At 41.8% G+C, this 23,794-nt stretch overlaps 1 protein-coding gene across 2 annotated transcripts; it reads left to right on the forward strand.

Annotated features, from left to right (window-relative positions):
• LOC129812721 (signal recognition particle 14 kDa protein) lies at positions 1-23,501 on the forward strand. 2 transcript variants are annotated; one of them, XM_055864540.1, is made up of 5 exons: positions 1-118; positions 537-609; positions 19,375-19,487; positions 22,460-22,492; positions 22,658-23,501. In XM_055864540.1, exons 1-5 carry the CDS (start codon positions 95-97, stop codon positions 22,745-22,747), a joined length of 333 nt encoding a protein of 110 aa, XP_055720515.1. In that variant the 5' UTR covers positions 1-94; the 3' UTR covers positions 22,748-23,501. The 2 variants fall into 2 exon arrangements, with proteins under 2 accessions (XP_055720515.1, XP_055720516.1); XM_055864541.1 differs by lacking the exon at positions 1-118 and adding an exon at positions 10,619-10,709.
• The last annotated feature ends 293 nt before the right edge of the window (positions 23,502-23,794 follow it).

A 23,794-nucleotide genomic window follows, 5' to 3' on the forward strand; every position in this document is an offset into this window, starting at 1 on the left:
GTTGAAAGGTCACGGAGCAGAGTTTCATGTTGTAGTACGTGTGCTTCTGACGGGCTAGCCATCTAGCTGAAGCTACAGAATTGCAGTGGGAATCATGGTACTACTTGAAAACGACTCGGTATGATAGAAAGCCCCATCGACTAATGTAGTACATCTTAGCTAGATACTGTCATTATTAGAATACTGGTTTAATTTGATAAGTATTGTGCATTGGCATAGTGGAAAATAAACCACGTCTGCCTGCTAGCTTGCTCTGCCGCCATAGTCACTAGCTACCATTTGCTAACTATTAGTTTTGATTGCTTCTGTGGTCAGCTTTATAGAATAAGAAATACTGGACACGTTTTTAGTTAGAAGAAGCTAGCAAGATAGCGAGTTCGAATAAATATCTAACGTTACACACACATGGATATATGTCGGCGAGTTAGGTAGCTAACGTTAGCCAGCTGACTAGTATTAACATAACGTTACAAGCTACCACTAGAGTTGATATCACTGTTAACAAACCTAAATTACATCAGATTATTTTCCTCTAGTTTTTGACGGAGCTGACACGGCTGTTCCAGAAATGCAGGACCTCAGGCAGTGTTGCCATCACGTTAAAGAAATGTAAGTGCTCAGATCTTGTCAGCTGTGACTTATTTGGTGGCCGAGTTTATCCTTCAGTTCTTCCAGGAAATGTTCATATTAGGCCTATATCCTCTTTTGAGCTCAACCTCAGAGGTTTACATTTACAGTGAGTTTTTTAAAATGTATTTATACATTTTATTTTACTTTTTGCAGTTTTTTTTACAAGCAAACATGCATAGACAAACAATAAACTTAAAGCAGCAATATGTAACTTTTTGGGCAACTCCACCAAATTCACAAAGAAATGTGAGTTAAAGAACTATCATTCTCATTGAACGCACGTCTCTTAGAAACGGTAGATCTGTTATGTGTGCTATGCTTCCCGTTAAGTAAAAGTTTTTCCTCTTACTTTCAGTTTTGTACACCAGCTTTAAACAGCTGAAAATACAATATTTTTGGTTATGGAAAATATATTTCAGAGCGGTTTAGACAGTAAAATGATACTCTACACTATACTTGCTTGTTTTGTCACGCAATCTATTTGAATTTTAGCAAACATGAAATGGCGTAGCGATTCTGCATATTTAACATGCATACATTTTTAGGGCTGACCCCAATTAGTCGACGGGTCTATTGTTTGGCTGTTGGTCGACCTGAGATTTGTTTTAGTCGAGCAGTAGCAAATATATTTTTTATGGCACGAGACGCCTGTTTGATTCGCGCCCATCTCAGTGAACTAATCCATTTCGGAGGCTGAGACTAATCTTAATCCATTGCGGAGTGGATGGCACAGTCCAAGAAGGTCTGTGAGGCTAAAATGCACGTCTCACTCCAGAATGCACTCTACTGCCAATTTGTGCACGTTCATTATTTCGTAACTTAATTGTGTGAATTGTTTGCCTTGATTGTTAGTGTATCAATTCCCCATTACATATACACTGCTCAAAAAAATAAAGGGAACACTAAAATAACACATCCTAGATCTGAATGAATGAAATATTCATATTAAATACTTTTTTCTTTACATAGTTGAATGTGCTGACAACAAAATCACACAAATTATCAATGGAAATCAAATTTATCAACCCATGGAGGTCTGGATTTGGAGTCACACTCAAAATTTTAAGTGGAAACCCACACTACAGGCTGATCCAGCTTTGATGTAATGTCCTTAGAACAAGTCAAAATGATGCTCAGTAGTGTGTGTGGCCTCCACGTGCCTGTATGACCTCCCTACAACGCCTGGGCATGCTCCTGATGAGGTGGCTGAGGGATCTCCCAGTCTCCTGAGGGATCTCCTCCCAGACCTGGACTAAAGCATCTGCCAACTCCTGGACAGTCTGTGGTGCAACGTGGCGTTGGTGGATGGAGCGAGACATGATGTCCCAGATGTGCTCAATTGGATTCAGGTCTGGGGAACGGGCGGGCCAGTCCATAGCATCAATGCCTTCCTCTTGCAGGAACTGCTGACACACTCCAGCCACATGAGGTCTTGCATTAGGAGGAACCCAGGGCCAGCCGCACCAGCATATGGTCTCACAAGGGGTCTGAGGATCTCATCGCGGTACCTAATGGCAGTCAGGCTACCTCTGGCGAGCACATGGAGGGCTGTGCGGCCCCCCAAAGAAATGCCACCCCACACCATGACTGACCCACCGCCAAACCAGTCATGCTGGGGGATGTTGCAAGCAGCAGAACGTTCTCCACGGCGTCTCCAGACTCTGTCACGTCTGTCACATGTGCGTGTGAACCTGCTTTCATCTGTGAAGCGCCAGTGGCGAGTTTGCCACTTGGTGTTCTCTGGCAAATGCCAAACGTCCTGCACAATGTTGGGCTGTAAGCACAACCCCCACCTGTAGGCGTCGGGCCCTCATACCACCCTCATGGAGTCTGTTTCTGACCGTTTGAGCAGACACATGCACATTTGTGGCCTGCTGGAGGTCATTTTGCAGGGCTCTGGCAGTGCTCCTCCTTGCACAAAGGCGGAGGTAGCGGTCCTGCTGCTGGGTTGTTGCCCTCCTACGGCCTCCTCCACGTCTCCTGATGTACTGGCCTGTCTCCTGGTAGCGCCTCCATGCTCTGGACACTACGCTGACAGACACAGCAAACCTTCTTGCCACAGCTCGCATTGATGAGCTGAACTACCTGAGCCACTTGTGTGGGTTGTAGACTCCGTCTCATGCTACCACTAGAGTGAAAGCACCGCCAGCATTCAAAAGTGACCAAAACATCAACCAGGAAGCATAGGAACTGAGAAGTGGTCTGTGGTCACCACCTGCAGAACCACTCCTTTATTGGGGGTGTCTTGCTAATTGCCTATAATTTCCACCTTTTGTCTATTCCATTTGCACAACAGCATGTGAAATTTATTGCCAATCAGTGTTGCTTCCTACGTGGACAGTTTGATTTCACAGAAGTGTGATTGACTTGGAGTTACATTGTGTTGTTTAAGTGTTCCCATTATTTTTTTGAGCAGTGTATAATCAGTAATAGCTTATATTTACCGTTAATTTCTAATCTACAGTTTTTGTTTGGTTATGGTAATTTCTGTTAATACATTCAATATATTATTATTCCAGTCTTTTACCATTATCATTGTCAGAGTGGACACGTTGTTTGAACAGTGCACAACCTATGCTACTCTTGTGCGAAACAAGTTTTGGTTCATTACATTTACAAGTTGTCAATTTAGTCATGGTCTTTGTTTGGAGCGCTACTGTGAATGTTGAGTAAGGACTCGAACTGATTATGCATAGAGGTAGGCTACCTGGCCGGGGGGCAAATGTAGGCATATAAATGTGCCCATTTGGGGATCTGATAGTATTTCTGATTGGCTTAACGCACCACCACTAATGAGCTGTGGAGCTTCTCAAAGTAATGTGTTCTTCACCTCAAACAGCAAGCAAACAAAGTCTGTTTTTACATACATTGAGAATGACAATAGTTCCTCAATGTATTTGAAAAATCTTTCCAGGGCTCACTGGCGCAGGAAACTGATGGCCCAGAATATTTTGTAAGTTGCAAGTTTGCTAGCGTGAACTTCTGGCTGGACCCAAGTTGATAGTTGATACAATGTTTCAAGTCCGTTGCAGAAAGACCATGGGTAGCCAATATTTATTTTTATTCGGATATTTTCTATCTGCAGGCTGCAATGTTTTTATTTGTTGCTTTGTGTAGGCAATTTTTTTTTCATATTTGGCAATAGAAGTTACTTTTTGGGTTTGTATCATTTTTATTTAGATTTGGATTGAATTTTGATTAACCACATGACAATGATTTTTAGATACGAAGACGTTATTATAAATTAAATGAAACTGTTCCACGAAAATGTGCAAAAGAAAACCATAACTGGTACGCAGGTTGGTAGAAATTGTAAGATAAATTGGCATTCTACATGAGAAAGGCTACTGACTACTCGTGTAGCCTATTACCGCCACCTTCAGGAGAGTAACGGCTGCGAAAGCCAGTAGGACCTGAAGGAGAATAGTTGGGGTTAGGTTAAGGTTTTTCGCTTCTGGTTATCTTGATCTCTGGCTCCCTCTTAAGTCATTTGTGGTGTATTTCATCAAACTGCATCAGACAAGCGTATATTTGATTTCATTAAAAAACATAGGGTGTGTCTATATATGGAAAAATACACTGTAAAACATTTCTACCAATCAATTGGGTGAAAGAACAGGCGACTTTCGGTCACACAATATATTTTTTTTAGTCTGGCACAGCCGTAATACCTTTCCACCTAGATGAATAACATCACATATGCTCAGACCCAAATGTCCCCAACGTATCCACACCCAATGTTGTTTCTAATACTTTTAAGACTACCACATATGACTTTATATTGTGTTATGTTGTTTCTGTTTGTTGCCAGACTTTTTTTCAAATTTGAATAATAAAGCATTTGATTCTTCCATTCTCTTAACGTTGGAGTATCATTTAACTTCCAGTATTTAAGTAATAGCTTCTTCAATATAAGTGGCACTCAATGGTTTGGACAATATTGTTTATCTCACCACACTCCCATATGCCATGTCTTGAAATATGCCGATAGACGGATTAAACGGACATTTACATTGTAAAACTTCCTACAGCCAGCTTTCTAATTCTGCTCATATCTTTTGGACTTTATAACACTCCCAGAATGCGTTAATTATTGAGTCATTGTTAGTTTTACACTTACGACATGACTTTGCCATGGTGCTGTATAATTTGAATTTTGTCTCGTATAATAAATTTGATACATTAATTTATACTGGATTAGGCATACATTTTTGTTAACTGTAATTTAGTTTTTTATATTCAAACACTCCCTACATCTTGTGCCAATATCAGTTATTTTTATTTGTTGGTTCCAATAGTTTACATTTTTTTCTAAAGTATCTTTTAGAGTGTCTTTTTCTGATTCAAATAGGATTCCCTCAATTTTGCTCTGATGCCCCAATTTTGACCTGAAAGCTTATGTGAAATAAATCTTTTAAGTTGCATACAGTATATTTGATCATGTCTACATTGGTCAGTCCAAAATTGCTTTTTAATTCTGGCATGGAAATATTTATTTACTTTTACCACGTCATTTACGGTTTCTATGCCTTTAGTTTTCCATGCGAGTCAATTTATCAGTGAATTCTGAAAAGCTATCCAAGGATTGTTCCATAGTGTTGTGTTTTTAGGGAGTAATATTGGTTCTTTGTACAATCTGTTTCATTTTCTTCCATGTTATAGTGTTCTTAACTAAGAAGGTGTTAATGTTCTTAGCTCCATCCTTTGGGGATGAGCATGGATATCTTCAATATGTTCCTCTTTAAATCAAATCAAACTTTATTTGCCACATGTGCCAAATACAAGTGTAGACTTTACAGTGAAATGCTTACTTACAAGCCCTAGGCCAACAGTGCAGTTCTAGAAGAAGAAAGTATTTACCAAGTAGGCTAAAATAAAAAGTAACACAATAACGAGGCTACAGTGGGGCAAAAAGTATTTAGTCAGCCACCAATTGTGCAAGTTCTCCCACTTAAAAAGATGAGAGGCCTGCAATTTTCATCATAGGTACACTTTAACTATGACAGATAAAATGAGGGGAAAAATCCAGAAAATCACATTGCAGGATTTTTAATGAATTTATTTGCAAATTATGGTGGAAAATAAGTATTTGGTCAATACTTTTTATATACCCTTTGTTGGCAATGACAGAGGTCAAACGTTTTCTGTAAGTCTTCACAAGGTTTTCACACACTGTTGCTGGTATTTTGGCCCATTCCTCCATGCAGATCTCCTCTAGAGCAGTGATGTTTGGGGGCTGTTGCTGGGCAACACGGACTTTCAACTCCCTCCAAAGATTTTCAATGGGGTTGAGATCTGGAGACTGGCTAGGCCACTCCAGGACCTTAATGCTTCTTACGAAGCCACTCCTTCGTTGCCCGGGCGGTGTGTTTGGGATCATTGTCATGCTGAAAGACCCAGCCACGTTTCATCTTCAATGCCCTTGCTGATGGTAGGCTTTGTTACTTTGGTCCCAGCTCTCTGCAGGTCATTCACTAGGTCCCCCCGTCTGGTTCTGGGATTTTTGCTCACTGTTCTTGTGATCATTTTGACCCCACGGGGTGAGATCTTGCGTGAAGCCCCAGATCGAGGGAGATTATCAGTGGTCTTGTATGTCTTCCATTTCCTAATAATTGCTCCCACAGTTGATTTCTTCAAACCAAGCTGCGTACCTATTGCAGATTCAGGCTTCCCAGCCTGGTGCAGGTCTACAATTTTGTTTCTGGGGTCCTTTGACAGCTCTTTGGTCTTTTCCTTAGTGGAGTTTGGAGTGTGATTGTTTGAGGTTGTGGACAGGTGTCTTTTATACTGATAACAAGTTCAAACAGGTGCCATTAATACAGGTAATGAGTGGAGGACAGTGGAGCCTCTTAAAGAAGATGTTACAGGTCTGTGAGAGCCAGAAATCTTGCTTGTTTGTAGGTGACCAAATACTTATTTTCCACCATAATTTGCAAATTAATTAATTAAAAATCCTACAATGTGATTTTCTGGATTCTTTTTTCTCATTTTGTCTGTCATAGTTGAAGTGTACCTATGATGAAAATTACAGGCCTCTCATCTTTTTAAGTGGGAGAACTTGCACAATTGGTGGCTGACTAAATACTTTTTTTGCCCCACTGTGTATACAGGTGGCACCGGTACCGGTCAGTGTGCGGGGGTACAGGCTAGTTGAGGTAATCTGTACATGTAGGTGGGGGCGAAGTGACTATGCATAGGTAACAAACAAGCAGCGAGTAGCAGCAGTGTACAAGAGGGGGGGTGTCAATGTAAATTGTTCGGTGACGATTTTTATGAATTATTCAGCAGTCTAATGGCTTGGGGGTGAAGCTGTTGAGGAGCCATTTGGTCCTAGACTTGGCGCTCCGATACCGCTTGAGGTGCAGTAGCAGAGAAAACAGTCTATAACTTGGGTGACTGGAGTCTGACAATTTTATGGGCTTTCCTCTGACACCGCCTATAATATAGGTCCTGGATGGCAGGAAGCTTGGCCCCAGTGATGTACTGGGCCGTTCGCACTACCCTCTGTAGCACCTTATGGTCAGATGCCGAGCAGTTGCCATACCAGGCGGTGATGCAACCGGTCAGGGTGCTCTCGATGGTGCAGCTGTAGAACATTTTGAGGATCTGGGGGCCCATGACAAATCTTTTCAGTCTCCTGAGGGGGAAAAAGATTTGTCGTGCCCTCTTCATGACTCTCTTGGTATGTTTGGATCATGATAGTTTGTTGGTGATGTGGACACAAAGGAACTTGAAACTCTCAACCTGCTCCACTACAGGCCCATCAATGTTAATGGGGGCCTGTTCGGCCCGCCTTTTCCTGTAGTCCACGATCAGCTCCTTTTGTCTTGCTGACATTGAGGGAGAGGTTGTTGTCTTGGCACCACACTGCCAGTTCTCTGACCTCCTCCCTATAGGCCATCTCATCGTTGTCGGTGATCAGGCCTACTACTTTTGTGTCGTCAGCAAACTTAATGATGGTGTTGGAGTCGTGTTTGGCCACACAATCGTGGCTGTACAGGGGGGACTAAGTACACACCCCTGAGGGGCGCCAGTGTTAATGATCAGCGTGGCAGATGTATTGTTGCCTACTCTTACCACCTGGGGGTTGGCCCGTCAGGAAGTCCAGGATCCAGTTGCAGAGGGATGTGTTTAGTCCTTAGCTTAGTGATTGATGAGCTTCGTGGGCACTGGTGTTGAACGCTGAGCTGTAGTCGATTAACAGCATTCTCACATACAGTGGGGATAATTGCGCCAACAGTTGTTGCCTTCTCACCAAGCTGCTTGCCTATTGTCCTGTAGCCCATCCCAGCCTTGTGCAGGTCTACAATTTTATCCCTGATGTCCTTACACAGCTCTCTGGTCTTGGCCATTGTGGAGAGGTTGGAGTCTGTTTGATTGAGTGTGTGGACAGGTGTCTTTTATACAGGTAACGAGTTCAAACAGGTGCAGTTAATATAGGTAATGAGTGGAGAACAGGAGGGCTTCTTAAAGAAACTAACAGGTCTGTGAGAACCGGAATTCTTACTGGTTGGTAGGTTATCAAATACTTATGTCATGCAATAAAATGCAAAATGAATTACTTAAAAATCATACAATGTTATTTTCTGGATTTTTGTTTCATATTCCGTCTCTCACAGTTGAAGTGTACCTATGATAAAAATTACAGACCTCTACATGCTTTGTAAGTAGGAAAACCTGCAAAATCGACAGTGTATCAAATGCTTGTTCTCCCCACTGTATGTGTTCCTTTTCTCCAGGTGAGAAAGGGCGTTGTGGAGTGCGATTGAGATTGCATCATCTGTTGGGGCGGTATGCGAATTGGACTGTTTCTAGGGTGTCCGGGAGGATGCTGTTGATTAGTCATGACCAGCCTTTCAAAGCACTTCATGGCTACCGACGTGAGTGCCACGGGGTGGTAATCATTTAGGCACGTCACCTCGCTTCCTTGGTCACATGGACTATGGTAGTCTACTTGAAACATGTAGGTATTACAGACTCGGTCAGGGAGAGGTTGAAAATGTCAGTGAAGACACTTGCCAGTTGGTCCGCGCATTCTTTAAGTACACATCCTGGTAATCCGTCTGGCCCAGCGGCTTTGTGAATGTTGACCTGTTTTAAAGGTTTTGTTCACATCAGCTACCGAGAGCGTTATCATACAGTCATCCAGAACAGCTGGTGCTCTCGTGCATGCTTCAGTGTTGCTTACCTCAAAGCAAGCATAAAAGGCATTTAGCTCGTCTGGTAGGCTTGCATCTAGGTTTCCCTTTGTAGTCCGTAATAGTTTTCAAGCCCAGCCACATCCGACGAGTGTCAGAGCAGGTGTAGTAGGATTCAATCTTAATCCTGTATTGACGCTTTGCTTGTTTGATGGTTAGTCTGAGGGCATAGCAGGATTTCTGAAAGTGCGTGCAATTTTCACGTGTTCCACAGCAAACTGTCATAAACAAATCTCACAAGTATCAGACACTGCAAGCTCCCAGCTACTATCTAAGAAACGCAACATTTAGATTATCCCATCCCTGGATAGGTTTGGGTTTTTAAGCCAATAGTGGCTATCACACTATCTGCCTATTCATTTCCAGCAAAATTGCCCCTCTGTCTGTGTGGTGTGCGCTTTTGTTTATCACTCTGTGTATAGCCAGTGGATGTGATAACCATCTTGTGGGTTGGCAGAGGTACTTTCCCCAAAAACATTTAAATTAACTGTTAACTGCAAAGTAGTCTTACCTGGCAGAAGTATATCATGAGTAAGTATATCATTTGTATCTATTCTTTGCTATTTGCTCACTTTGCCAAAAATGAAATGAGCAGCAGCAGCACAGAAACATCGCTAGACCGGCAATTTATACCACACATTCCTCACTCATTAGATGTGCAATTAAAGGGCCAGATGCTCAATTAAAGGGGATTTACACTCCAATCTAAATGTGATTTGTCATCGACATGGACTCAGAACATCCAATTTTGTTGTTTCTCTATGAATAATTTTCATTTTAAGAGTGAAAACCACAAAAATCTAAAACCAGGAAAACTTAAGTTAATTTGGGAAAACATAAAGCATATTTTGGGGGGTAAATAACATTTAATAGGGCCCCCTTAGTAGTTTAGTAACCATTATTTTACCAGGTATATTGACAGAACATGCTCTACTTTCTCTTTTACACTAAGGACCTGGGGAAGAGTTGCAAGAGAGAGGAGAAGAATGTGCCTATTTGAAAGCTAGAAAAAGAAGAGTAGCTTGTGACGTTTATTTTTTTTTAAATAGCTCTCATGCCAGAAAACGGTTGGAGACTTCTGCTGTAGATCGTTAGTTATTTTTCCTATTGCCATTATTTGTTTTTTTCTGAGATTCTAGAAATATTTTTTATTATAATGGGCATTAGTTTTCAATATTAGTCAGGTACAGTGCATTCGGAAAGTATTCAGACTCCTTGACTTTTTCCACATTTTGTTACATTGCAGCCTTAAATTGTATAAATTACATTTTTTTCTCCTCAATATACACACAATACCTCATAATGACAAAGCAAAAACAGGTTTTTAGAAATTTTTGCAAATGTATTAAACATAAACTGAAATAATACATTTACATAATTATTCAGACCCTTTACTCAGTACTTTGTTGAAGCACCTTCGGCAGCGATTACAGCCTCGGGTCTTGTTGGGTATGTCTAGGGTTGCACATTTTGGGGAATATTCAGAGGTGGAAACTTTCCGAGGGAATTAACGGGAATATATGGGAATTAATGGAAATATATGCAAATTAATATTAATACCATTTAAATGTAGATGTTTTTTGCATTTGATATATTTACCATATCATATGGAGACAGAAACAAAAACCTTTTCCCTTATCATAAGTAGACATATTTACATGATTTCACTGAACAACAAAAGAAACGGAATATTGAATGATCCCCAATGATCCATCGCATCTCCCCAAAACATTTTCAATGTCTGTAAAATGATAGTCTAGAAACTAAAGCTTTGGTTGTTTTTCTCTCAGGCTTCCATGCCTTCATCCTGGACCTCCTCAATGTCCACCTATGGAACATCAGACTCTGAGGCTTCATCTTCACTGTCACTTTCCAACCTTGGTAATGATGGCTCGTTGTCCGGCTCAAAAAGACTCAAATTTTCCCTGATGGCCACCAGTCTTTCCACCCTTGTATTGGTCAGCCTGTTGTGTGCTTTGGTGTGTGTGTTCCCAAACAAGGGCCAGTTGTGCTTACAAGGTCCAGTTGCCAGCATATGTACGCTGCGGCGTGTATGGGTGATGATGTATTTTGGGAGAGAGTGGTAAGCAGCCTGAAACCTATAGCAGTAGCCATTGCACGGATTGAGGGAGACAATGCCATCCTGTCTGATGTTCAGACTCTGACTGCAGATGTAAGAGAAGACTGTCAAACATGATGACAACACCACCCCAACGGGTGTTGCTGGGCAGCTTCAATGTGGTGCTCTTATTCTTCTCACTTTGCTTGGTGAGGTAGATTGCTGCTATAACTTGATGACCCTTCACATACCTAACTGTTTCCTTGGATCTCGTGTAGAGTGTATCCATTGTTTTCAGTGCCATGATGTCCTTGAGGAGCAGATTCAACCCATGAGCAGCATAGCCAATGGGTGTGATGTGAGGGTTGGACTCCACTTTAGACGAAGCAGCCTTCATGTTCTAGCATTGTCTGTCACCAGTGCAAATACCTGCTGTGGTCCAAGGTCATTGACTGCCTTCAGCACATCTGCAATATAGAGACCGATGTGTCTGTTGTCCCTTGTCTGTGCTCTTGTAGATTACTGGTTGAGGGGTGGAGATGATGTAGTTAATTATTCCTTGCCCACAAACATTCGACCACCCATCAGAGATGATTGCAATACAGTCTGCTTTCGCTATGATTTGCTTGACTTTCACTTTAACTCTGCATCCAGCAAATGAGTAGATAAAGCATGTCTGGTTGAAGCGGTGTATGCTGGGTGAAGAACATTCAGAAATCTCTTCCAATACACATTGCCTGTGAGCATCAGAGGTGAACCAATTGCATACACAGCTCGAGCAAGACATTCATCAGCATTTCTCTGACGACGTTCCTCCATTGAGTCAAAGAAACTTCTGATTCCAGGAGGACCATGAGCTGTTGCTATCGTAAGGTGTCTGATTCATCCTTTTCACCTCGAATAGAAGTAAAGGGACTTTTGTCAGAGGTTGCTTGTTGTGAGCGCTGAGGGAACTTTATGCACTTACCAGATGATTTTGCATCTTTGTTGCATTCATCACATATGATTTGGCACAGTATTTGCAAATGTACACAGCTTTTCCTTCTACATTATCTGCAGTGAAATGTCTCCACACATCAGATAGTGCCCGTGGCATTTTCCTGTAAAGATTAGTAAAAAAATCCCAAATACAATTCCAAGTACAGATAAATAGTTAAGCAGTTAACCTCACTAGGGTATGTGGGACGGTAGCGTCCCACCTCGTCAACAGCCAGTGAAACTGCAGGGCGCCAAATTCAAAACAACAGAAATCCCATAATTAAAATTCCTCAAACATACAAGTATTTTACACCATTTTAAAGATACACTTGTTGTAAATCCAGACACAGTGTCCGATTTCAAAAAGGCTTTACGACGAAAGCACACCAAACGATTATGTTAGGTCAGAGCCAAGTCACAGAAAAACACAGTCATTTTTCCAGCCAAAGAGAGTAGTCACAAAAAGCAGAAATAGAGATAAAATTAATCACTAACCTTTGATGATCTTTATCAGATGACACTCATAGGACTTCATGTTACACAATACATGTATGTTTTGTTCGGTAAAGTTCATATTACATCTAAAAACCTGATTTTACATTGGCGCGTTATGTTCAGTAGTCCAAAACATCCGGGGATTTTGCAGAGAGCCACATCAATTTACAGAAAGACTCATAATAAACATTGCTAAAAGATAGTGGGGCAAAAAAGTATTTAGTCAGCCACCAATTGTGCAAGTTCTCCCACTTAAAAAAAGATGAGAGAGGCCTGTAATTTTCATCATAGGTACACGTCAACTATGACAGACAAAATGAGAAAAAAGAATCCAGAAAATCACATTGTAGGATTTTTAATGAATTGATTTGCAAATTATGGTGGAAAATAAGTATTTGGTCACCTACAAACAAGCAAGATTTCTGGCTCTCACAGACCTGTAACTTCTTCAAGAGGCTCCTCTGTCCTCCACTCGTTACCTGTATTAATGGCAGCTGTTTGAACTTGTCATCAGTATAAAAGACACCTGTCCACAACCTCAAACAGTCACACTCCAAACTCCACTAAGGAAAAGACCAAAGAGCTGTCAAAGGACACCAGAAACAGAATTGTAGACCTGCACCAGGCTGGGGAGACTGAATCTGCAATAGGTAAGCAGCTTGGTTTGAAGAAATCAACTGTGGGAGCAATTATTAGGAAATGGAAGACATACAAGACCACTGATAATCTCCCTCGATCTGGGGCTCCACGCAAGATCTCACCCTGTGTGGTCGAAATGATCACAAGAACGGTGAGCAAAAATCCCAGAACCACACGGGGGGACCTAGTGAATGACCTGCAGAGAGCTGGGACCAAAGTAACAATGCCTACCATCAGTAACACACTACGCCGCCAGGGACTCAAATCCTGCAGTGCCAGACGTGTCCCCCTGCTTAAGCCAGTACATGTCCAGGCCCGTCTGAAGTTTGCTAGAGAGCATTTGGATGATCCAGAAGAAGATTGGGAGAATGTCATATGGTCAGATGAAACCAAAATTTAACTTTTTGGTAAAAACTCAACTCGTTGTGTTTGGAGGACAAAGAATGCTGAGTTGCATCCAAAGAACACCATACCTACTGTGAAGCATGGGGGTGGAAACATCATGCTTTGGGGCTGTTTTTCTGCAAAGGGACCAGGACGACTGATCCGTGTAAAGGAAAGAATGAATGGGGCCATGTATCGTGAGATTTTGAGTGAAAACCTCCTTCCATCAGCAAGGGCATTGAAGATGAAACGTGTTTGGGTCTTTCAGCATGACAATGATCCCAAACACACCGCCCGGGCAACGAAGGAGTGGCTTCGTAAGAAGCATTAAGGTCTTGGAGTGGCCTAGCCAGTCTCCAGATCTCAACCCCATAGAAAATCTTTGGAGGGAGTTGAAAGTCCGTGTTGCCCAGCAACAGCCCCAAAACATCACTGCTCTAGAGGAGATCTGCATGGAGGAATGGGCCAAAATACCAGCAACAGTGTGTGAAAACGTTGTGAAGACTTACAGAAAACGTTTGACCTCTGTCATTGCCAACAAAGGGTATATAAAAAAGTATTGACCAAATATTTATTTTCCACCATAATTTGCAAATAAATTCATTAAATATCCCACAATGTGATTTTCTGGATTTTTCTCATTTTGTCTGTCATAGTTAGTGTACCCATGATGAAAATTACAGGCCTCATCTTTTTAAGTGGGAGAACTTGCACAATTGGTGTCTGACTAAATACTTTTTTGCCCCACTGTACAACTGTTATGCATGGAATTTTAGATCCACTTCTCCTTAATGCAACCGCTGTGTCAGATTTCATAAAAACTTTACGGAAAAGCACACCGTGTAATAATCTGAGTACAACACTCAGAGCCCAAACAACCCAATCAGATATCCGCCATGTTGTGTAGTCAACAGAAGTCAGAAATAGTATTAAAAATATTCACTTACCTTTGATCTTCATCAGAATGCACTCCCAGGAATCCCAGTTCCACAATAAATGTTTGTTTTGTTCGATAATGTCCATCATTTATGTCCAAAAACCTTCTTTTTGTTCGCGCGTTTAGCCCAGTAATCAAAATTCATGTGGCGCAATCACTAGATGCAGACAAAGTCAAAAAGTTCCGTTACAGTCCGTAGAAACATGTCAAACGATGTATAGAATCAATCTTTAGGATGTTTTCAACAAATCTTCAATAATGTTCCAACCGGAGAATTCCTTTGTCTGTAGAATTGCAATGGAACGCAAGCTAACTATCACGTGAACGCGCGTGGTCAGCTCATGCCTTTGGCAGACCTCTGACTCAATCCCCTCTCATTCGCCCCCACTTCACAGTAGAAGCCTCAAACAAGGTTCTAAAGACTGTTGACATCTAGTGGAAGCCGTAGGAAGTGCAATATGACCCCATAGACACTGTGTATTCGATAGGAAATTAGTTTCCTGGTTGGATTTTTTTCTCAGGTTTTTGCCTGCCATATGAGTTCTATTATATTCACAGACATCATTCAAACAGTTTTAGAAACTGCAGAGTGTATTCTATCCAAATCTACTAATTATATGCATATTCTAGTTTTTATGGCTGAGTAGCAGGCAGTTTAACTTGGGCACGCTTTTCATCCAACGTTCCCAATGCTGCCCCCTACCCTAGTGAAGTTAAACAACTCCTTTGTAAGATAAATGTTTTAAAATGAAACATGTATGGAAACAGGTGAATTAAAACTCCTCAAAACTTACCAGGAAGCATGTAGTCCTTGGTTCAGACTGTGTAGTAGTGTTGGCTCAATAGCATCTCATTAGTGTGCAAGATCTTGAGAATCAGCTGAACATGTGATGGAAGTGTACACTGCACATGTGATGGAAGAATGCATTGTGCATGCAGAGGGTTGCAATTCCATTGAATAGGGGATAGTTTAACCAAAATATGTCACAAGACCTAGAATTGCCTTTACTGTTCACTGTTATGAGCACATTTTTAACCTGTTTGGGGTGCAAGCCCGACCTCGGACCGAAAATGACAACAGCTGCAGAGCGCGAAATTCAAAATCTATTTTTTAAAAATATTTAACTTTTACACATTAACAAGTCCAATACAGCATTTGAAAGATAAACATCTTGTCAATCCAGCCAACATGTCCGATTTTTTAAATGTTTTACAGAGAAAACACCACATATATTTATGTTAGCTCACCACCAAATACAAAAGTGGACAGACACGTATGAATTATGATTATGAAGTATGAATTATGATTGAAGTAGCATGCACAACCAACCGAAATAAACTAAAACCAACCTAAAGAGCCCAGAAAAAACGACCTCAGATGACAGTCATATAACATGTTACACAATAAATCTATGTTTTGTTCATAAAAAGTGCATATTTTAGCTATAAATCAGTTTTACATTGATGCTACCCAAAAATGCTAATACATAGCTACAGTCTGAATCCAGCCGGGAGTAGCCAGAGAAAATACATACACCAACGTCGGCTACTAATTACACCTCATAAAACATTTCAGAAAAACATATGGTGGATAACTAATGAAAGACAGATATCTTGTGAATACAGACAACATTTCCGATTTTTGAAGTGTTTTACAGCGAAAACACAATATATCGTTATATTAGCTAACATCATAAGCTAGCATAAGGCAGCATTGATTCTAGTCAAGCGCTAGCCTAGCATAGTTAGCAGCGTTAGCATTCAACAGTTCGACATATATATGAAAAAGCATCCCAAATTGGGTCTTATCTTTCTTGGTACTCCATCAGAATGTTGTAACGGGGTCCAATGTCCAGTAGAGTCTTTAGTTGGGTTCCAGAATGAATTATTTCCCTCTTTGGTTAGCTAGCACGGTAGCATTGCTGCGCCAGAAAGCGTTTCTTCAAAAAATTCTTCCGTCGTTTCACATCTAAAGTCCAGAATAAATTGCAATAATATAATTAAAGTATATTGAAAAAACCTACTTTAGGATGATTTTGTGACATGTAGCAAATAATATCGTAGTCAGGCATCATATTCAACGTTACCTACCTTGTTCCAGAAGCCGAGATCAAATTATCCTTCGCGCCCGGATTTTTATTTTAACTGCGCAGCTCTCACAAGAAGTTCTGTTATTCAGTCCAGGGACGAGATATTCGACTCCCTTCAATTCTCACTTCCGCATTACAGTCTGACGTACGCCTCTGACGTGTTTATATGGTCCCAAGTCAAATGGCCTTTTATAGAGAAGGTCTTAAAGAGACACATCGCATTTTGGGAAACTCAATTCGGCTGGGAAAATGGCTGTAAAAATATTTCTGTTCGACTTAGAGAAACAATTCAAACCTTTTTAGAAACTACAGACTGTTATCTATCCAACAGTAGTAAATATATGCATATTGGAAAATAAAAAGTTTCTTAGGAGGCCGTTTGAAAATGTGCACACATTTTCCAGTTTTTTCAATATTCAGCGTGCAGCCCAAACAGGTTAAATGAATTTAAGCCCTGGAATTTGGGGAATTTTGCTTAACTTCCCATGGAAAGTTTACGACCCTTTGCAACCTAGGTATGACGCTACAAGCTTGACACACCTATATTTGGGGAGTTTCTCCCATTCTTCTCTGCAGATCCTCTCAAGCGCGGTCAGGTTGGATGGGGGAGCATCGCTGCATAGCTATGTTCAGGTCTCTCCAGAGATGTTAGATCGGGTTCAAGTCCAAGCTCTGGCTGGGCCACTCAAGGACATTCAAAGACTCGTCCCCGAAGCCACTCCTGCATTGTCTTAACTGTGTGGTTAGGGTCGTTGTCCTATTGGAAGGTGAACCTTCGCCCCAGTCTGAGGTCCTGAGCGCTCTTTTCACGAAGGATCTCTCTCTGTACTTTGCTCTGTTCATCTTTCCCTTGATCCCAGTCACTGCCGCTGAAAAACATCCCCACAGCATGATGCTGCCACCACCATGCTTCACCTTAGGAATGGTGCCAGGTTTCTTTAAGATGTGACACTTGGCAGTCAGGCCAAAGAGTTCAATCTTGGTTTCAACAGGGTCTGAATACTTAAGTAAATAAGTATTTTTTTAATTTTTTAAAATAAATTTCCTAAAATTCTAAACATGTATTCGCTTTGTCATTATGGGGTATGTGCTGTAGTTTTGCTTTAGGATATTTATATATTTTAATTTATATATTATTTCAGCTGGGAAGTTGAATGCTTCCGAAGACAGTCAAAAGCATTTTTTGCATCAACAGCCATTATTGATAAATCTACATCTTGTTTTTTTGCGTATTGTATTATACTGAGAAATGTTCTTGTATTTTAAGTGTCTATTTAAAAAAATAAAATAAAAAAAAATAAAAACTGAATATGTATCAAATCTGGAAATACTTTTGCCATTCTGTTGCCCTTGAGTTTAGTTATTGTTTCAATTTTATAAAATTACATTTACATTTACATTTAAGTCATTTAGCAGACGCTCTTATCCAGAGCGACTTACAAATTGGTGCATTCACCTTATGACATCCAGTGGAACAGCCACTTTACAACAGTGCATCTAAATCTTTTAAGGGGGGGGGGGGGGTCAGAAGGATTACTTTATCCTATCCTAGGTATTCCTTAAAGAGCTGGGGTTTCAGGTGTCTCCGGAAGGTGGTGATTGACTCCGCTGTCCTGGCGTCGTGAGGGAGTTTGTTCCACCATTGGGGGGCCAGAGCAGCGAACAGTTTTGACTGGGCTGAGCGGGAACTGTACTTCCTCAGTGGTAGGGAGGCGAGCAGGCCAGAGGTGGATGAACGCAGTGCCCTTGTTTGGGTGTAGGGCCTGATCAGAGCCTGGAGGTACTGAGGTGCCGTTCCCCTCACAGCTCCGTAGGCAAGCACCATGGTCTTGTAGCGGATGCGAGCTTCAACTGGAAGCCAGTGGAGGAGCGGGGTGACGTGAGAGAACTTGGGAAGGTTGAACACCAGACGGGCTGCGGCGTTCTGGATGAGTTGTAGGGGTTTAATGGCACAGGCAGGGAGCCCAGCCAACAGCGAGTTGCAGTAATCCAGACGGGAGATGACAAGTGCCTGGATTAGGACCTGCGCCGCTTCCTGTGTGAGGCAGGGTCGTACTCTGCGGATGTTGTAGAGCATGAACCTACAGGAACGGGCCACCGCCTTGATGTTAGTTGAGAACGACAGGGTGTTGTCCAGGATCACGCCAAGGTTCTTAGCGCTCTGGGAGGAGGACACAATGGAGTTGTCAACCGAGATGGCGAGATCATGGAACGGGCAGTCCTTCCCCGGGAGGAAGAGCAGCTCCGTCTTGCCGAGGTTCAGCTTGAGGTGGTGATCCGTCATCCACACTGATATGTCTGCCAGACATGCAGAGATGCGATTCGCCAAATGTATGGGTCCAGTCAAAACTGTTCGCTGCTCTGGCACCCCAATGGTGGAACAAACTCCCTCACGATGCCAGGACAGCGGAGTCAATCACCACCTTCCGGAGACACCTGAAACCCCACCTCTTTAAGGAATACCTAGGATAGGATAAAGCAATCCTCCTAACCCCCCCCCCCTTAAAAGATTTAGATGCACTATTGTAAAGTGGCTGTTCTACTGGATGTCATAAGGTGAATGCACCAATTTGTAAGTCGCTCTGGATAAGAGCGTCTGCTAAATGACTTAAATGTAATGTAACGTAATCTGTTGGGAACTCCAGAATTTACTGGTTTTAATATAACTGAAGTAACTGTTTGATACATGGACCTAGGAAGCACTGAATTGAGTGACATGAGTTGTTATTTAAGTAAATAGAGGCGCTACTTTGTCCCAAAATATAAAATACAATTCTATGGGAAAGCTGCGCTTTTCTCAGCGCAAATGCTTTAATTGTGTAATATTTTTCTGTGATTTTCCATTTTTTTGTGACTTTATCTGCTGGTAGTTGCTTCAGGGTTATTGAATCTAAGGCTGTCGGATCAGTCCAACTACAGTGAGTAATCCTGTTGACCTGTAGTTTGTTGTCACAAACTTTACAGATGACGGGAGAACCAAACCAGTCCCCAGAAAAGGCCAACAAGAAAGTTATGAACCAGCAGACAACAAGTGTCTACTCAGAGCGTCAGACGGCAAGAAGAAAATCAGCACAGTGGTAAGTCTACAACATGTGGCAATGAAGTGATTTATGATGGTTTGGTTGATATTTAGAATAAAACATTTTTCTTACCTAGTCAGGCAATTAGTCCATACATCTCTACTTAGTATTTAGCCAGACTAGATTCCGACTTCACGCTTGCGTACAGCTGCACTGGGGTCGGACAGACTTCCTCTTTTGATTAAGACACTGCGGAACCAGTGCGAGATTGCTTGTTTTTCAGGAAACTGCCTTTTCGTCCTCATGCATGGTTGCATAAGCCACAGCCATTTTGTAATGGCAGTGTCAGCCAATCAGCTCCTTTGTTGTTCAAAGCGACATGCCATTCCATAATGGTTGCTGTGGCTACTGCTAGCTAGCATGAGGATGAAAACAGCAGTTTAATTAAACTAGCACTTTACTTAAAAACGTAACATTTCTGAGCGCAACGCAATTTCACATCCCTGGGTTGAGGTGCGATTTCCGAGCCGGATCTGCGGTGGTTTAATGTAAACAGGAAGCCTATTCGACCCCAGTGCAGCTGTAAGCAAGCGTAGGGTCTGAATCTATTCTGTCTACTTAGTAATCCGATGTTGTCAATTGATCTTGGGTGTTCTGACATCAAATCAAAGTTTATTTTTCACGTGCGCCGAATATAACCGTTGTAGACCTTACAGTGAAATGCTTACTTACAGGCTCTAACCCAGTGGTTCTTAACCTTGTTGGAGGTACTGAACCCCACCAGTTTCATATGCGAATTCACCGAACCCTTATTAATTGGAAAAATAAAATGTGATTTTTTTTTCAAAATCAAAACATAGGTATATATTTTACTGGTGCACAAAATTAACCCGTGCATCAACATCAACACCGTGTGTTCAAAGAACAAAATCATCAAAACATGATTTTCACACAAAAACAAAATAATGAATATTTACTGCAAATCAGTGTGACTTCTGATGTTGCCTTTCAGAGACCAGTTCAGAAATGCGCGGCTTCACCTTGGCAAGTGCCACTGGTGAACAAAATTAACCCGTGCATCAACATCAACACCGTGTGTTCAAAGAACAAAATCATCAAAACATGATTTTCACACAAAAACAAAATAATGAATATTTACTGCAAATCAGTGTGACTTCTGCTGTTGCCTTTCAGAGACCAGTTCAGAAATGCGCGGCTTCACCTTGGCAAGTGCCACTCTCATGTCATTTTCGTAACAAAGTCTGTTCCTTTTCTTCGTTTTTATGTCCAGCATCCTCAAAGGATTGCTCGCAAAGATACGTTGTAACAAACGGTATGAAAATCTCCAGAGCTTTCTTAGCAATAACAGGGTACGTTACCATTTGTTGACACCAAAACGTTGAAAGCGTTGTTGTTCTGAAGAGTTGCTGTTGAACCTGGCTCTGCTGAATTTCAATGATTGCATCAAGGTATTCATCATTGACATCTGTTGTCTCAACACTAAACGTGAACGGCTGTCTCACCCATGCTGGATATGACTCTCTTCTAGGGAAGTATCTGTTGAGAGACTTTGCAAGCTCATCTAAGTGCGTGGCAATTGCTTGCTTCAGTTCCGCGGGTACACAAATGTCTCCGATTCCAGATACATCTTCGATCTTACTTACACAATCGTCCAGCAGGGGAAAGTTTGCAAAGTTATCGTTCTCTGTTCGTCGTTTCCATAACGGTAGCTTTTTCTGAAAAGCCTTCAGGTTTTCCTCCGCTTTGATGATGTTGACTCCACCGCCCTGCATCTTTTGATTGAGATGATTGAGAGCTGCGACGATATCAGCCATGTACGCTAAAATGAGAATGAACTCAGAATTTTTGAAGCAATCTGCATGGCAATGTTGGTGCTCTTGCAAAAATAGTGCTAATTCCACACGCACGGCAAAAACACGATTCAGCACCTGTCCCCGGGATAACCACCGAATGTTAGAATGGTACAGAAGTACCTCGAATTCAGAGCCCATTTCTTTACACAGCTCACTGACGATGCGGTGCCTCAGAGCACAAGTTCGCACATAGTTCACGCATTCCACTACAATTTTTTATACTTCTGCCATTTTTGGAGGCAAGGTTTTTGTTGCCAACGCATGCCTGTGCAGAATACAATGTGTAACAATGATGTGTGGTGCATCGGCTTTCACTAGCGCACCAAAACCAGACTTTCTTCCCAGCATGACTGGAGCTCCGTCCGAACAAACTGCAGAAACCATATCCCACGAAAGATTGTTGTCTTTGAAGAAGTCATCCACAAGTTTCTTCACATCGGTTGCCTTAGTTGTTGTTGTAAGAGGCTTACAAAATAAAAAATCTTCCTTTATCACGTCATCTTTCACATAGCGCACGAATACAGCAAGCTGGCTTAGTTTGGAAACGTCTGTGGTCTCGTCGAGTTGAAGGCTGAATTTTGCCGGGCTTGAAATCAGATCTGCAACTACTTGAGCCAAGATGTCTTTGCTCATGTCCTCTTCTGTCGCTGATGGTGTCATTTGAAAGAGGAATTTGGGATAATTTAACTTCACACAATGCAAACAGTCCGGGTAGCCATTTGACTACCTGTTCAGGAGTCTTATGGCTGGAGGGCCTTCCTTTGACACCACCTGGTGTAGAGGTCCTGGATGGCAGGCAGCCACTGTTGTGTCATCTGCAAACTTAATGATGGTGTTGGAGTCGTGCCTGGCCATGCAGTCGTGGGTGAACAGGGAGTATAGGAGGGGACTGAGCATGCACCCCTGGGGATCTCCAGTATTCAGGATCAGCGTGGCAGAGGTGTTGCTGCTTACCCTCACCACCTGGGGGCGGCCCGTCAGGAAGTCCAGGATCCAGTTGCAGAGGGAGGTGTTTCGTCCCAGGATCCTTAGCTTAGTGATTAGCTTTGAGGGTACTATGATGTTGAACTATAACTTAGCTGTTGAAATAAATCCATATGATTTGCTATACCTTGCAGACAGTAGTGCTAATCAAAGTTTTCATTTTATCTCCAGGTTAGCACCAAAGAAGTAATCAAGTTCCAGATGGTAGGTACTGACTTTGGTATGGTTTTTGTAACAAATGCGTCACTGAATGCACGTTGTCTTGTTTGACTAGATCTATGAAATGCTAAAAATGATTTAGCAAATCATTTAAACACGTTCCTTTTGACAAACTCCTCTTGTCTGCTCTCTCTCTCTTCAACTTGTCAGGCATACTCTAACCTCCTGAGAGCACATATGGATGGTCTTAAGAAGAAAGACAAGAAAAGCAAAAGCAAGAAAACCAAAGCCACCCAATGAGCAACAGACTCTTTCATAGCATACTGGGGGAACCCAGACTGGCCTGTACCACCTCCAAGGCGATCCAACTATCATCTCTACCCCCATCCTTCCTGCTGCTGGCTGCGGCCCACAATCTTCCACCTGGGGACTGCTTTGACATCATGCCATTGTTTACACAGCAGTGTCTCATCCCTGGCCAGTGTATGGCATCGGTCTATAGGGATGAAGGGAAAGCTGAGGAGTTTAACACTCAGAGAGGATACTATAAGTGAGCTGCCTTTTTAGATCAACCCCCCTACCCCCATGTCAACATCTCTGGTCTGGATCCAAATGACACAGAGAGTTGATGGGGACACAAACACACATCCATGTATCTTTCTCCCACACCCCATCATCATCGTTTATGTAGTCACGGAAAGGATGGAGCGCGTTGATAAAATGCCTTTCAAATCGTTTTCATTTTAACTACTATCTATTTAGTCAGTTCGGTTTGCATGCATCAATTTGATTACATATTCACTAAAGTGCTGATTTTACTTTCCAACTGGGCCTTGTCTTAACCATTTATGGATAGATGATTAAATGTATAACTATATACTAACTATGAGTGAAGCTGCCACATGCATTTGTTAGGGTTGGGGCTGAATGTTTTTTTTGCCATTTGGAAATGTTAGATTATTATATTTTATGGTGGAAAGTGAGATACAGAATTGTTTATGTTTTTACTTAAGAAGAAATGATTAAATGGGAGAGTTCCTTATTGGTCCAATTAGTTCTTTGTCACTCATGTGTCTACTTAATGAAGGTGGTAAATTCATAGTTAGCTAATCTGTAAAGAGAGGATCCAAAAGTTAGCTGACACATTGTAAGGCCTATTGTACTTTTGAAGTGTGTACTGTTGTGTTGTGTTATCAATTCAAATGCAGAAAAGCTGCAGCCTCTTAATTTGTAGGATGTATTTGCCATGTGATGGAAGATTGAGTGAGGGAAAAAGTATTAAGAAACTTCTGAATAATATAGTATATTTGCTGGTGGCTGAAAGGCATATTTGATTTATGGATACAG

The sequence above is a fragment of the Salvelinus fontinalis genome, chromosome 16 (assembly GCF_029448725.1).
Source record: "Salvelinus fontinalis isolate EN_2023a chromosome 16, ASM2944872v1, whole genome shotgun sequence".
NCBI lineage: Eukaryota > Metazoa > Chordata > Actinopteri > Salmoniformes > Salmonidae > Salvelinus > Salvelinus fontinalis.

Bases quoted from the DNA above. Each gene is read 5' to 3' on its own strand.
- LOC129812721 (XM_055864540.1), top strand. From the start codon at position 95: ATGGTACTACTTGAAAACGACTCG. The intron at 119-536 runs GTATGATAGAAA...ATTTTCCTCTAG, and splicing joins TACTACTTGAAAACGACTCG to TTTTTGACGGAGCTGACACG. The intron at 19,488-22,459 runs GTAAGTCTACAA...TTTTATCTCCAG, and splicing joins AGAAGAAAATCAGCACAGTG to GTTAGCACCAAAGAAGTAAT.